This window comes from Chelmon rostratus, chromosome 9 (assembly GCF_017976325.1).
Source record: "Chelmon rostratus isolate fCheRos1 chromosome 9, fCheRos1.pri, whole genome shotgun sequence".
Classification (NCBI taxonomy): domain Eukaryota; kingdom Metazoa; phylum Chordata; class Actinopteri; order Chaetodontiformes; family Chaetodontidae; genus Chelmon; species Chelmon rostratus.
The window spans coordinates 14,537,979-14,554,147 of NC_055666.1; the positions used below are offsets into that span (position 1 = coordinate 14,537,979).

Consider the following 16,169-nt stretch of genomic DNA (forward strand, 5'->3'; position numbering starts at 1 on the left):
TGTTGAAATTAGCTGCTGTGTTTCTATTTTTCTTCTCTGTTTCATACCTTCAACTCATTCTGCAATCCAAAACCACTGCTTTTGTAATCACATCATTCCCAAACCACTTGAGCATGATATTATCAAAGTTTTTGTTCTGGAAAACATCAGTCTGCTGAATTAATGGCCACGTTGTCTCTGGTTTTAGTCCAGCTTGATTACCAGTCTGACTTTGAATTCAACTGCGTTCAACTTTCTGTAATTTGCACTTTCAACTCAAAGGGTCGCTGTCGGCAAACTTGTTCCGATTCAACTCGATGTTATTTTTGTGTGTGTGTGTCCTGCCCATTCCTGTCGATACGATGGACATATTCTGAGAAAGACAGAGTACACGGTCCGCGCTCGTCAGGATTTCTACGAGGCACGGCATAACTGGATATATTGTTTTGTTTCTTATAGCTGGATTGCGGACATTTGTATTTCCTACCTTCGTATTGACTTTTTCCGGAATGCTTTTGATTTAATGGTGCAAGAAATCGCTTCGGACAGAACAATGAGACGGCAAGTACTGTTGTTTCTCTCGGTCCTATGTCTCCGCTCCGTGTTCGGCCAGGTCAGTTACTCGATCCCTGAAGAAATGACCAAAGGATCTGTAGTTGGTAACATAGCGCACGATTTAGGTTTGGATCTGAAAAGGCTGAAATCGGGTAAAGCCCGTGTGTATACAGGAGCGAGTGTAGAATACATCGGGCTGAATAAAGAAAGGGGAGTCCTCCTCATCCAAGAGAGAATAGACAGAGAGGCTTTATGTGGAGAGACGACGCCTTGTGCTTTACATTTCCAGCTCATTCTGGAAAATCCGATGGAATTGTTTCGTGTAACGGTGGAAATTACCGACATAAACGACAATACCCCCAGTTTTACAAATGCTGAAAAACGCTTTGAAATTAGCGAGTCCGCTGTGATAGGATCGAAATTTGTCTTAGAGAAAGCTATTGATTCCGACATTGGCATGAATGGTTTACAGCAATACTCACTTACTCCAACTAACAACTTTGTATTAAAATTAGAAAATCAGGCAGACGGAAGCAAAAAGGTAGAGATGGTTCTGCAGAAGCCTCTAGACCGAGAAAAGCAGGAATACATCTCACTGCTGTTAACTGCTGTAGATGGAGGAGAGCCGCAGATGTCAGGGACAATGCAGATATTTGTTAATGTATTAGATGCGAATGACAACGCGCCTGCATTCGCTAAACCGCTTTATAGAGCAAAAATACAAGAAAATTCTCCAAAAGGCACCAGCGTCACGACTGTAAGTGCATCTGATAAAGACATCGGCTCGAACGGAGAAGTATCATATCTGATATCTACGAGCAAGCGTCTTTTATCTGAACTGTTTAAAATAGATGCAAAGACTGGTAATGTTGTCGTAGTCGGTGAAATAGATTATGAAAAGGCAAAAACTTATCAAATTGATATAGAAGCTGTAGACAGAGGGGGACTCTCTGATTCCACTAAAGTGATAGTTGATGTTATTGATATAAATGACAATAATCCTCACATTAATATAGTTTCGAAATCAGAATCAATATCAGAGGACTCATCTCCAAACACTGTTATAGCTATGTTAAGCATAAATGACCCAGATTCAGAGAATAATGGAAAGGTAGAGTGTAATATAGACGCCAACATTCCCTTCAAAATAGAAAGTACATTAAATGGATTTTATACTTTAGTTACAGAATTAGCTTTGGATAGAGAGGTGGAGTCTCAATATAACATCACTGTGACCTGCTCTGATGAGGGAGTGCCCTCCCTCTCCAGCAGCGTCACTCTCACCTTACAGATCTCTGATGTGAATGACAACGCGCCTGTGTTTGAGAGGAGCTCATATGAGGCCTACATTGTAGAAAACAACACACCAGGCCTCTCTATATTCACAGTGAAAGCCAGAGACGCTGACTGGAACCAGAATGCGCGTGTTTCGTACATACTGGAGGACTCCTCTGTCAACGGAGTGCCAGTCTCCTCATATGTGTCGGTCAGTGCTGATAGTGGAGTCATCCATGCAGTGCGCTCTTTTGACTACGAGCAGATCAAAGATTTCCAATTCCGCGTCAAGGCGCAGGATGGAGGCTCCCCTCCACTCAGTAGCAACGTGACAGTGAAAATAAAGATCCAGGACCAGAACGACAACCCCCCTCAGGTCCTGTACCCTGTCCAGACTGGTGGCTCTGTGGTGGCTGAGATGGTGCCTCGTTCAGCAGATGTGGGCTATCTGGTGACTAAAGTGGTGGCTGTTGATGTGGACTCTGGCCAGAATGCGTGGCTGTCGTATAAACTGCAGAAAGCCACGGACAGGGCGCTGTTTGAAGTGGGCTCACAGAATGGAGAAATAAGAACTATCCGCCAAGTGACTGATAAAGATGCAGTGAAGCAAAGACTGAGTGTTATAGTGGAGGACAACGGGCAGCCCTCTCGTTCAGCTACAGTCATTGTGAACGTGGCGGTGGCGGACAGCTTCCCTGAAGTGCTGTCGGAGTTCACTGACTTTCCCCACGACAAGGAGTACAATGACAACCTGACTTTTTACTTAGTGTTGGCTTTGGCTGTAGTCTCCTTCCTGTTCATCACGTGTTTGGTGGTGATTATATCAGTGAAAATCTACAGATGGAGACAGTCTCGCGTGCTGTATCAGTCCAACCTGCCTGTGATTCCATATTATCCACCACGTTACTCAGATACTTTGGGGACCGGGACTCTGCCACACGTGTACAACTACGAGGTGTGCAGGACGACTGACTCGAGAAAGAGTGACTGTAAGTTCGGCAGAGCTGGTAGTCAGAACGTGCTGATAATGGACCCCAGTTCAACAGGGACGATGCAGCGGATGCAGAGTGAGAAGAGCATCCTGGATGAACCAGACTCTCCTCTAGAGGTTAGAAATCTTTAGTAACTACATTGTTTAATTTTTATGCAAATCAACGTCATGACACATGTGCACTCGTTATATAAGGCAGTTGCTTTCATCAGCAGTTCGAAAAACACCACATTTAAATGCCTGAGAAGCTCATTGTAAGCGACATTACCATTCAGCACCGTGGACAGCAACACTTAACGCTGCTGTGTTGAAATTAGCTGCTGTGTTTCTATTTTTCTTCTCTGTTTCATACCTTCAACTCATTCTGCAATCCAAAACCACTGCTTTTGTAATCACATCATTCCCAAACCACTTGAGCATGATATTATCAAAGTTTTTGTTCTGGAAAACATCAGTCTGCTGAATTAATGGCCACGTTGTCTCTGGTTTTAGTCCTGCTTGATCACCAGTCTGACTTTGCATTCAACTGCGTGTCTTTGATATTACTTGCTGTAATTTGCAATTTCAACTCAGAGGGTCGCTGTCGGCAAACTTGTTCCGATTCAACTCGATGTTATTTTTTTGTGTGTGTGTCCTGCCCATTCCTGTCGATACGTTGGACATACTCGGAGAAAGACAGAATACACGGTCCGCGCTCGTCAGGATCCCTACGAGGCACGGCATAACTGGATATATTGTTTTGTTTCCTATAGGTGGATTGCGGACATTTGTATTTCCTACCTTCGTATTGACTTTTTCCGGAATGCTTTTGATTTAATGGTGCAAGAAATCGCTTCGGACATAACAATGAGACGGCAAGTACTGTTGTTTCTCTCGGTCCTATGTCTCCGCTCCGTGTTCGGCCAGGTCAGTTACTCGATCCCTGAAGAAATGACCAAAGGATCTGTAGTTGGTAACATAGCGCACGATTTAGGTTTGGATCTGAAAAGGCTGAAATCGGGTAAAGCCCGTGTGTATACAGGAGCGAGTGTAGAATACATCGGGCTGAATAAAGAAAGGGGAGTCCTCCTCATCCAAGAGAGAATAGACAGAGAGGCTTTATGTGGAGAGACGACGCCTTGTGCTTTACATTTCCAGCTCATTCTAGAAAATCCAATGGAATTGTTTCGTGTAACGGTGGAAATTACCGACATAAACGACAATACCCCCAGTTTTACAAATGCTGAAAAACGCTTTGAAATTAGCGAGTCCGCTGTGATAGGATCGAAATTCATATTAGAAAAAGCTATTGATTCCGACATTGGCATGAATGGTTTACAGCAATACTCACTTACTCCAACTAACAACTTTGTATTAAAATTAGAAAATCAGGCAGACGGAAGCAAAAAGGTAGAGATGGTTCTGCAGAAGCCTCTAGACCGAGAAAAGCAGGAATACATCTCACTGCTGTTAACTGCTGTAGATGGAGGAGAGCCGCAGATGTCAGGGACAATGCAGATATTTGTTAATGTATTAGATGCGAATGACAACGCGCCTGCATTCGCTAAACCGCTTTATAGAGCAAAAATACAAGAAAATTCTCCAAAAGGCACCAGCGTCACGACTGTAAGTGCATCTGATAAAGACATCGGCTCGAACGGAGAAGTGTCATATCTGTTATCTACCAGCAAACGTCTTTTATCCGAACTGTTTAAAATAGATGCAAAGACTGGTGATATTATCCTGGTCGGTGAAATAGATTATGAAAAGGCAAAAAATTATCAAATGGATGTAGAAGCTGTAGACAGCGGGGGACTCTCTGATTCCACTAAAGTCATAGTTGACGTTATTGATATAAATGACAATAATCCTCACATTAACATAGTTTCGAAATCAGAATCAATATCAGAGGACTCACCTCCAAACACTGTTATAGCTATGTTAAGCATAAATGATCCAGATTCAGAGAATAATGGAAAGGTAGAGTGTAATATAGACGCCAACATTCCCTTCAAAATAGAAAGTACATTAAATGGATTTTATACTTTAGTTACAGAATTAGCTTTGGATAGAGAGGTGAAGTCCAAATATAACATCACTGTGACCTGCTCTGATGAGGGAGTGCCCTCCCTCTCCAGCAGCGTCACTCTCACCTTACAGATCTCTGATGTGAATGACAACGCGCCTGTGTTTGAGAGGAGCTCATATGAGGCCTACATTGTAGAAAACAACACACCAGGCCTCTCTATATTCACAGTGAAAGCCAGAGACGCTGACTGGAACCAGAATGCGCGTGTTTCGTACATACTGGAGGACTCCTCTGTCAACGGAGTGCCAGTCTCCTCATATGTGTCGGTCAGTGCTGATAGTGGAGTCATCCATGCAGTGCGCTCTTTTGACTACGAGCAGATCAAAGACTTCCAGTTCCGCGTCAAGGCGCAGGATGGAGGCTCCCCTCCACTCAGTAGCAACGTGACAGTGAATATAATGATCCAGGACCAGAACGACAACCCCCCTCAGGTCCTGTACCCAGTCCAGACTGGTGGCTCTGTGGTGGCTGAGATGGTGCCTCGTTCAGCAGATGTGGGCTATCTGGTGACTAAAGTGGTGGCTGTTGATGTGGACTCTGGCCAGAATGCGTGGCTGTCGTATAAACTGCAGAAAGCCACAGACAGGGCGCTGTTTGAAGTGGGCTCACAGAATGGAGAAATAAGAACTATCCGCCAAGTGACTGATAAAGATGCAGTGAAACAAAGACTGAGTGTTATAGTGGAGGACAACGGGCAGCCCTCTCGTTCAGCTACAGTCATTGTGAACGTGGCGGTGGCGGACAGCTTCCCTGAAGTGCTGTCGGAGTTCACTGACTTTCCACACGACAAGGAGTACAATGACAACCTGACTTTTTACTTAGTGTTGGCTTTGGCTGTAGTCTCCTTCCTGTTCATCACGTGTTTGGTGGTGATTATATCAGTGAAAATCTACAGATGGAGACAGTCTCGCGTGCTGTATCAGTCCAACCTGCCCGTGATTCCATATTATCCACCACGTTACTCAGACACTTTGGGGACAGGGACTCTGCCACACGTGTACAACTACGAGGTGTGCAGGACGACTGACTCGAGAAAGAGTGACTGTAAGTTCGGCAGAGCTGGTAGTCAGAACGTGCTGATAATGGACCCCAGTTCAACAGGGACGATGCAGCGGATGCAGAGTGAGAAGAGCATCCTGGATGAACCAGACTCTCCTCTAGAGGTTAGAAATCTTTAGTAATTACATTGTTAATTTTTATGCAAATCAAAGTCATGACACATGTGCACTCCTTATATAAGGCAGTTCGTCACCTGGGTTTATTTCAGCTGTAAACAGTTTGCTTGATTTTATTCACTGACAAATTCCGGACCGGGCGCTGTGTATCGCTTGTTGTGCATTCAGCACCATGGACAGAGTCGCCCGTCTCGAGACGGGCGCGTGTGTGTGTGTGTGTGTGTGTGTGTGTGTGTGTGTGTGTGTGTGTGTGTGTGTTTCTGAAGTAGGTTACTCAATGCTGTTGCCAAAAGGCAAAAGTGTGTATGTGTTTGCAATATAGACATAATCTTAGCCCACTCTATCAAAATACATTACAGAATTAATATATCTATCTATCGTTACATGTTGGTGGCACTAATAAATATTTGAATTTAATTCTTCCTCCATATATCAAAATGACTTTATTTATTTCCTTCCCATTGTGTCATAACGGAATGTGTAACTGACTTACTGAACTGAAGTATTATGTCAGGCCTCCATTATCCAGTTTTGTAGGAGTTTGTCATGTATTTTGTTGCGTTCTCTCTTGTTACATAAAGATTGTATTGTCTTGGGTACTGTACTTTTTTCTTCCGGCGTTTTCTGTAGTTCATTATTGCGAACTCTTAGGGCCGCTGTTGGCCAGTGTGTTGCTGTTTCACGGTGGATTTGAAGGGAAGCCTCCCCCATCATGATGATATCAGAGAAAGAAAGACAGACACGGGGTTGTAACGTCTGCGTACGCTTTAACGACGCCAGTGCAGAGGCTCTTTTTGTTTTCTTTACCGATGTTGACGATCGTGGAGTGACACTTTATTCTCGTTTTTCATCAAATCTAACGGACCATAATTATCTTGTCATCGTGGGACGTATTTCGTCCTCATAAATTTCACGAGGAAAATGTCGGACAGAACAATGAGACGGCAAGTACTGTTGTTCCCCTTGATCCTTCATCTCACTTCAGTGCTCGGCCAAATCAGCTATTCCATCCCCGAGGAAATGCCGAGTGGCTCCTTAGTCGGTAATGTTGTACAGGATTTGGGTTTAGATATAAAACGACTGAAATCAGGTAAAGCTCGCGTTTACACAGGAGACAGTGCGGCGTACATCGAGCTAAATAACGAACGAGGAGTCCTCCTAGTCAAAGACAAAATGGACCGAGAGGCGATTTGCAGACAGACGACGCCTTGTGCTTTACATTTTCAGATCATTTTGGAGAACCCCATGGAGCTCCACAGTGTCACCGTCGAGATCACAGATATAAATGACAATCCTCCCACGTTTGAAAAAAATGAAGTCAGTTTTAAAATCAGCGAATCTGCTGTAATTGGAGCAAAATTTATATTAGATAGAGCAATCGATCTTGATGTGGGTCAGAATGGTCTACAGAAATACGAGCTTAAACCTACCGATAATTTTGTGCTAAAACGGGATGGTCAAGGTGATGGAACAGGAAAGGCTGAAATGGTTTTACAGAAGCCTCTCGATCGAGAAAAGGACGAGCTGATATCTTTAGTTTTGACAGCTTTTGATGGAGGAGCTCCGCAAATGTCAGGAACAATTCGTATTTTCATCACGGTGTTAGACGTCAATGATAATGCGCCTGTTTTCACACAGACAACGTACACAGCCACTGTTTTTGAAAATGCCCGAGAGGGGACCGCCGTCACCAGCGTCACTGCGTCAGACGCAGATTATGGACTGAATGGTAGAGTAAAGTATTCAATCACAAACAGTTTAGATCAAGCACATGCACTGTTTCAGATCAACGAAGACAGTGGTGAAATCAGACTAATTGGAAATATTGATTATGAAAATGCGCGGAACTACCACATAAACATACGTGCAAGTGATGATGGTGGACTCACAGATTCATGTAAAGTCATAGTTGAAGTGGTTGATATGAACGACAACAAACCAACGATTAATGTGATGTCGAAGTCAAACGTGGTATCTGAACACTCTAAAATTAACACTGTTGTAGCAATGATGAACGTTCAAGACCCGGATTCAAATGAGAACGGTAAGGTTCACTGTTTTATCAATGATGACAACCCGTTGACTATAGAGTCGACATCAAATAATTTCTATAGTTTGGTAACAGACAGTGATCTGGACAGAGAGAGAGCCTCTGAGTATAACATCACTGTGACCTGCTCTGATGAGGGAGTGCCCTCCCTCTCCAGCAGCGTCACTCTCACCTTACAGATCTCTGATGTGAATGACAACGCGCCTGTGTTTGAGAGGAGCTCATATGAGGCCTACATTGTAGAAAACAACACACCAGGCCTCTCTATATTCACAGTGAAAGCCAGAGACGCTGACTGGAACCAGAATGCGCGTGTTTCGTACATACTGGAGGACTCCTCTGTCAACGGAGTGCCAGTCTCCTCATATGTGTCGGTCAGTGCTGATAGTGGAGTCATCCATGCAGTGCGCTCTTTTGACTACGAGCAGATCAAAGACTTCCAGTTCCGCGTCAAGGCGCAGGATGGAGGCTCCCCTCCACTCAGTAGCAACGTGACAGTGAAGATAATGATCCAGGACCAGAACGACAACCCCCCTCAGGTCCTGTACCCTGTCCAGACTGGTGGCTCTGTGGTGGCTGAGATGGTGCCTCGTTCAGCAGATGTGGGCTATCTGGTGACTAAAGTGGTGGCTGTTGATGTGGACTCTGGCCAGAATGCGTGGCTGTCGTATAAACTGCAGAAAGCCACAGACAGGGCGCTGTTTGAAGTGGGCTCACAGAATGGAGAAATAAGAACTATCCGCCAAGTGACTGATAAAGATGCAGTGAAACAAAGACTGAGTGTTATAGTGGAGGACAACGGGCAGCCCTCTCGTTCAGCTACAGTCATTGTGAACGTGGCGGTGGCGGACAGCTTCCCTGAAGTGCTGTCGGAGTTCACTGACTTTCCACACGACAAGGAGTACAATGACAACCTGACTTTTTACTTAGTGTTGGCTCTGGCTGTAGTCTCCTTCCTGTTCATCACGTGTTTGGTGGTGATTATATCAGTGAAAATCTACAGATGGAGACAGTCTCGCGTGCTGTATCAGTCCAACCTGCCTGTGATTCCATATTATCCACCACGTTACTCAGACACTTTGGGGACAGGGACTCTGCCACACGTGTACAACTACGAGGTGTGCAGGACGACTGACTCGAGAAAGAGTGACTGTAAGTTCGGCAGAGCTGGTAGTCAGAACGTGCTGATAATGGACCCCAGTTCAACAGGGACGATGCAGCGGATGCAGAGTGAGAAGAGCATCCTGGACGAACCAGACTCTCCTCTAGAGGTTAGACGGCCATGCTTTCATTTAATACTTAATCATGACATTATTGTCTCTTCCCGGTGACCTTCATCTTTCTTTTTCTGATGTGAAAGCTATTTTCTTATTTGTTGGGCTGCGCAGAGCTTCAATAATCAACAGAAGCCCTTCGTGTAAAGAGCTATGTTATGCTCATTGTAGTTTAACTTTGCCTTTATTGAGCTTTCAAGCTATATAGATGGTTTCATCTTTTCACTTAACTATCAAAAGACACTACTCATTGTTTTGTTTTACTTGGAACACTTATTTTGATAAATCTGTGAATAAACAATCATGTCACTGACTTAAACCAAGATCATTCTGACCGTAGTCAAATAATACTCTACTACTGCTACTACTACTACTACTACTACTACTACTACTACTACTACTAATAATAATAATAATAATAATAATAATAATAATAATAATAATAATAATAATTAATAATTCGATTTTTTTGGTTTGTTTTTCTATATCCAACTACATTTCTCATCCCTCCTTCCCAACATTTGCTGTTTGGTGTATTGAACAGAAAGGGCCGCTATAGGCCAGAGTGTGGCAGTCTTCGATAGGGCTGACAACTGTACCTCCCCCTTAGACTGTGTTATGGTAGACAATAAAACAGGCACTAACCGCCTGTCCTCGTTTAAATGGAAAACCGCTCACGGACATGGAAGGCTGTTAATTTTTTTGTGGATCCTTTACTCGATGCACGGTCGGAAATTTTGACAATATTCTTTTGGATTACAGTTTTGTTAAAATGACACTGGAGCGCACCGACAAAACAATGAGACGGCAAGTACTGTTGTTCATCTTCGTCCTCTCCCTCACCTCGGTGTTCGGGCAGGTCAGCTACTCCGTTCCTGAGGAAATGGAGAAAGGTTCATTAGTCTGTAATTTAGCTCAGGATTTAGGTTTAGATTTTAAAAGGCTCAAATCGGGTCGAGCTCGTATTCATTCGGGAGACAGTGCAGAATATATCGAGCTGAATAGAGAGAGGGGCGTCCTCCTTATCAAAGAGAGGATAGACAGAGAAGCGCTGTGTGGAGAAACGACGCCCTGTGCGTTACATTTACAGATGATTTTGGAAAACCCGATGGAGCTGTTTCGCATAACAATAGAAATCACAGACATAAACGACAACGCCCCCAGCTTTGCGTCGAGCGAGAAACGTTTTGAAATCAGCGAGTCAGCAGTCATTGGGTCTAAATTTGTACTGGAGCAAGCTGTCGATGCAGACATTGGTGCAAATGATCTCCAAAGCTATTCGCTTAATCCAACAAACAACTTTGCTTTGAAACTAGAGAATCAAGCAGACGGAAGTAAAAAGGTGGAAATGGTTCTGCAGAAGCCCCTAGACCGAGAGCACCAGGAACAGATCTCACTGTTATTAACTGCCGTCGATGGCGGACAGCCGCGTATGTCAGGTACAATGCAGATAACTGTTCATGTGCTAGATGCAAACGACAACGCACCGGTTTTCACTCAGCCCGTGTACAAGGCAACAATAACCGAGAATTCCCCGAGAGGAACCAGTGTTATAACTGCCAGTGCCTCTGACAAGGACGGAGGCTCTAATGGAGAAATATCATACGCGATTTCAAATAGCAAGCGTCGATTATCTGACCTTTTTCAGATCGACAGGAAAACAGGAGAAGTTATCTTAATCGGTGAAATAGATTATGAAAAAGCGAAGCTCTTCCAAATTAATATCGAGGCTATTGATAACGGAGGGCTCTCTGATTCCAGCAAAATTTTAATTGATGTTACAGATGTAAATGACAACAGTCCTCAGTTGAAAATACTGTCTAAATCAGACACAATTTTAGAAGACTCACCCGAGAATACAGTCATTGCTATGCTAAGCGTAAATGATCCTGACTCTGAGAGGAATGGAGAGGTGAAGTGCAATATTAATGATGACATTGCTTTCAAAATACAGAACACAATGAATGGATTTTATAGCTTAGTGACAGAAATAGCTTTGGACAGAGAGGTCGCGTCTCAGTATAACATCACTGTGACCTGCTCTGATGAGGGAGTGCCCTCCCTCTCCAGCAGCGTCACTCTCACCTTACAGATCTCTGATGTGAATGACAACGCGCCTGTGTTTGAGAGGAGCTCATATGAGGCCTACATTGTAGAAAACAACACACCAGGCCTCTCTATATTCACAGTGAAAGCCAGAGACGCTGACTGGAACCAGAATGCGCGTGTTTCGTACATACTGGAGGACTCCTCTGTCAACGGAGTGCCAGTCTCCTCATATGTGTCGGTCAGTGCTGATAGTGGAGTCATCCATGCAGTGCGCTCTTTTGACTACGAGCAGATCAAAGATTTCCAGTTCCGTGTCAAGGCGCAGGATGGATGCTCCCCTCCACTCAGTAGCAACGTGACAGTGAAAATAAAGATCCAGGACCAGAACGACAACCCCCCTCAGGTCCTGTACCCAGTCCAGACTGGTGGCTCTGTGGTGGCTGAGATGGTGCCTCGTTCAGCAGATGTGGGCTATCTGGTGACTAAAGTGGTGGCTGTTGATGTGGACTCTGGCCAGAATGCGTGGCTGTCGTATAAACTGCAGAAAGCCACAGACAGGGCGCTGTTTGAAGTGGGCTCACAGAATGGAGAAATAAGAACTATCCGCCAAGTGACTGATAAAGATGCAGTGAAACAAAGACTGAGTGTTATAGTGGAGGACAACGGGCAGCCCTCTCGTTCAGCTACAGTCATTGTGAACGTGGCGGTGGCGGACAGCTTCCCTGAAGTGCTGTCGGAGTTCACTGACTTTCCACACGACAAGGAGTACAATGACAACCTGACTTTTTACTTAGTGTTGGCTTTGGCTGTAGTCTCCTTCCTGTTCATCACGTGTTTGGTGGTGATTATATCAGTGAAAATCTACAGATGGAGACAGTCTCGCGTGCTGTATCAGTCCAACCTGCCTGTGATTCCATATTATCCACCACGTTACTCAGACACTTTGGGGACAGGGACTCTGCCACACGTGTACAACTACGAGGTGTGCAGGACGACTGACTCGAGAAAGAGTGACTGTAAGTTCGGCAGAGCTGGTAGTCAGAACGTGCTGATAATGGACCCCAGTTCAACAGGGACGATGCAGCGGATGCAGAGTGAGAAGAGCATCCTGGACGAACCAGACTCTCCTCTAGAGGTTGGTCATTTGGGGTTAATTTATTTTTAAAGTGTTTTCATGCAGTATGAGACTGATAAGTTTGTTTAAAGGCGTCAATTAGGCAACATTTCAGCACCTTGGACAGTGACAGTGAAAGCACAGTTCCACATTGTCTTTTGTACCCTCCCTCCGCGTGTTTTTTTTTTTTTTTTTTTTTTTTTTTTTTTTTTTTTACTTTTTCCTCCTTCTGTAGCAGACTCTCATCTGTTATTACAATTTCCATTTCATTTGACTCAATCCCAATTGGACAATGTTGTTTTACATAATTTTGCTGCTATTCTGACTAGTTGAGAAGCCTATTTAGAATTTTCTGATAATCTAGTGTTTGCATATACATGTCATTTTTGTTGGTAGTTATGCACTTTCACAATTTGAACTCATCGGGCCGCTGTTGTCCAATATGTTGCAGCTGTGACTGGCTTTTGTAACAGATTCTCAGTCATCGTCCTGGCCGAGGCACGATCACATACGCAGAACGCACACTTCGGAGATCAGACCATAGTAACCACGGGCACCTCAGTCTGGATTTCATTTTTTATTATTATTGTTGTTATTATTGTCTGTGGATCACTGCCATGTTTCTCCTCAATTTGTAATTGACACGTGGCGGAATTTTACCACAAAAACGGAATAAAACACGGTACCAGTGGTGCGCCAGAGATATCGGACAGAACAATGAAACGGCAAGTACTGTTGTTAATCTCCATCTTCTGCCTCGGTTCTGTGCTCGGGCAGGTCAGCTACTCGATTCCGGAGGAAATGGCAAAAGGCTCTTTGGTCGGTAACATAGCTCAGGATTTAGGTTTAGACGTTAAACGGCTGAAGTCAGGTAAAGCTCGTATTTATACCGGAGACAGTGTTCAGTACATCGAGCTGAATAGAGAAAGAGGAGTCCTCCTTATTAAAGAAAAAATAGACCGCGAAGCGCTCTGCAGACAGACAACGCCTTGTGCTTTGCATTTTCAGATCACGTTAGAAAACCCTCTCGAATTGTTCCCAGTTACTGTAGAAATTACAGATATTAATGACCATGCCCCGGTTTTCCAAAAGGAAGAGAGGAGATTTGAAATAAGCGAGTCTGCGGTCATCGGCTCGAAATTCATGCTTGAGAAAGCGATTGACCCTGATATCGGACTGAATGGTCTTCAGAAATACACTCTAAAACCGAGTGACAATTTTGTGCTAAAACTGCATACTCAATCTGATGGAAGCAAAAAAGTCGAAATGATATTGCAAAAGCCTTTAGACCGAGAGAAACAAGAACACATATCCTTAGTTTTGACAGCGGAGGACGGAGGAGAACCACAAATGACTGGAACAATGCAGATTCACGTCACTGTGCTGGATGTAAACGACAATGCTCCTGTTTTTAGTAAACCCGTTTACAAAGCAAGTATCACAGAAAACTCTGTAATGGGAACACTTGTTACTAAAGTCAGCGCTTCTGATGTAGATAAAGGTTCAAATGGAGAGGTGACCTACGTCATCGGGAATAGCATGGACACCGTTTCAAAGTTATTTCATATTAATAGTGAGGGAGACGTGATACTAGATGGTGCGATAGATTATGAAAAAGAAAAAAATTATCACATCGACATAGAGGCGATTGATCTAGGCGGACTCTCGGATTCCAGTAAGATAATAATTGATGTTATTGACGTGAATGACAATAGCCCTGTTGTAAATATGATATCAACATCAGGCTCAGTACCAGAGGATTCAGCCCACAAAACAGTAATAGCTTTAATGAGTGTAAATGACCCTGATTCTGAAACCAATGGTAAAGTCCACTGTGTAATAAGTGAAAATATCCCATTTGAAATTAAATTTACATCAAATAATTTCTATAGTTTAATGACAGATAGTGATCTGGACAGAGAGAGAGCCTCTGAGTATAACATCACTGTGACCTGCTCTGATGAGGGAGTGCCCTCCCTCTCCAGCAGCGTCACTCTCACCTTACAGATCTCTGATGTGAATGACAACGCGCCTGTGTTTGAGAGGAGCTCATATGAGGCCTACATTGTAGAAAACAACACACCAGGCCTCTCTATATTCACAGTGAAAGCCAGAGACGCTGACTGGAACCAGAATGCGCGTGTTTCGTACATACTGGAGGACTCATCTGTCAACGGAGTGCCAGTCTCCTCATATGTGTCGGTCAGTGCTGACAGTGGAGTCATCCATGCAGTGCGCTCTTTTGACTACGAGCAGATCAAAGATTTCCAGTTCCGCGTCAAGGTGCAGGATGGAGGCTCCCCTCCACTCAGTAGCAACGTGACAGTGAAAATAATGATCCAGGACCAGAACGACAACCCCCCTCAGGTCCTGTACCCAGTCCAGACTGGTGGCTCTGTGGTGGCTGAGATGGTGCCTCGTTCAGCAGATGTGGGCTATCTGGTGACTAAAGTGGTGGCTGTTGATGTGGACTCTGGCCAGAATGCGTGGCTGTCGTATAAACTGCAGAAAGCCACAGACAGGGCGCTGTTTGAAGTGGGCTCACAGAATGGAGAAATAAGAACTATCCGCCAAGTGACTGATAAAGATGCAGTGAAACAAAGACTGAGTGTGATAGTGGAGGACAACGGGCAGCCCTCTCGTTCAGCTACAGTCATTGTGAACGTGGCGGTGGCGGACAGCTTCCCTGAAGTGCTGACGGAGTTCACTGACTTTCCACACGACAAGGAGTACAATGACAACCTGACTTTTTACTTAGTGTTGGCTTTGGCTGTAGTTTCCTTCCTGTTCATCACGTGTTTGGTGGTGATTATATCAGTGAAAATCTACAGATGGAGACAGTCTCGCGTGCTGTATCAGTCCAACCTGCCTGTGATTCCATATTATCCACCACGTTACTCAGACACTTTGGGGACAGGGACTCTGCCACACGTGTACAACTACGAGGTGTGCAGGACGACTGACTCGAGAAAGAGTGACTGTAAGTTCGGCAGAGCTGGTAGTCAGAACGTGCTGATAATGGACCCCAGTTCAACAGGGACGATGCAGCGGATGCAGAATGAGAAGAGCATCCTGGATGAACCAGACTCTCCTCTCGAGGTTAGAATGACGCAGTTCTGATAATCACACTCATATTCTATTTTTTTATCAGTGTTGTTAAATATAACCAATACCGTTTCAGTACCCAGGACAGCGAAAAAAGGTTCTCTCTTTTTTTTGCTTTAGACTATTTTTCTCTTTTATCTAAAAGTTCCTCTCCTTAGTTTACTCTGCAGGTGATTGTTTTTTTGTATTTGCGCCAACATGTGTTGTCCCTGACTCGGGGAAAATATTGTGTTTTTTGTGATTTCATTGATTTACTGATGCATTTATTTATTTTTCTGTAAAATTGCAACATCTGTGTTTTATTGGTGGTGTTTTCTTCAGCGGCCATAGAGGTAATAAGCAACTTTCTTTTCTTTTCTTTTTTTTCTTTTTAGCTCGTGTAGTTTCGTGTTGTGAACTCAGTGGGCCGCTGTTGACCGGCGTCTTAGCGTTTAAATTATATTTATGTAGTAGGACATCCCCTGTGCTCTCACAGCCGAGACAGACTCCGAAGCATAACGCACCTTCCACAGTAGAAGAAACATCATGCACGGA

The 16,169-nt window shown here is 44.2% G+C and overlaps 5 protein-coding genes across 7 annotated transcripts in view; all 5 read left to right on the plus strand.

Moving 5' to 3' along the window:
* Window positions 1-16,169, plus strand: part of LOC121611202 (protocadherin gamma-C5-like) — a 214,934-nt gene that overhangs the window by 135,658 nt on the left and 63,107 nt on the right. Inside the window, exon 1 of one of the 3 annotated variants that reach the window (XM_041943637.1) lies at window positions 10,161-12,551. The exons of the other annotated variants lie outside the window; for them this stretch is intronic. Within the exon in view, the coding sequence (XP_041799571.1) occupies window positions 10,167-12,551 (2,385 nt within the window). The 5' untranslated portion in view covers window positions 10,161-10,166. Of the gene's footprint in view, window positions 1-10,160; window positions 12,552-16,169 lie in introns of those variants that run through there. 3 annotated transcript variants of the gene reach the window in all.
* Window positions 527-2,932, plus strand: LOC121611216 (protocadherin beta-16-like). Its single transcript, XM_041943652.1, has one exon. The coding sequence runs from the start codon at window positions 533-535 to the stop codon at window positions 2,930-2,932; it is 2,400 nt and encodes a 799-aa protein (XP_041799586.1). The 5' UTR covers window positions 527-532.
* On the plus strand, window positions 3,641-6,046 carry LOC121611217 (protocadherin gamma-A1-like). The gene has a single exon (XM_041943653.1). The coding sequence runs from the start codon at window positions 3,647-3,649 to the stop codon at window positions 6,044-6,046; it is 2,400 nt and encodes a 799-aa protein (XP_041799587.1). The 5' UTR covers window positions 3,641-3,646.
* Window positions 6,965-9,514, plus strand: LOC121611999 (protocadherin gamma-A7-like). The gene is made up of 3 exons (XM_041944743.1): window positions 6,965-7,309; window positions 8,597-9,364; window positions 9,482-9,514. The coding sequence occupies exons 1-3, from the start codon at window positions 6,965-6,967 to the stop codon at window positions 9,512-9,514; spliced, it is 1,146 nt and encodes a 381-aa protein (XP_041800677.1).
* LOC121611215 (protocadherin beta-16-like) lies at window positions 13,239-15,650 on the plus strand. The gene has a single exon (XM_041943651.1). It carries the CDS (start codon window positions 13,248-13,250, stop codon window positions 15,648-15,650), a length of 2,403 nt encoding a protein of 800 aa, XP_041799585.1. The 5' UTR covers window positions 13,239-13,247.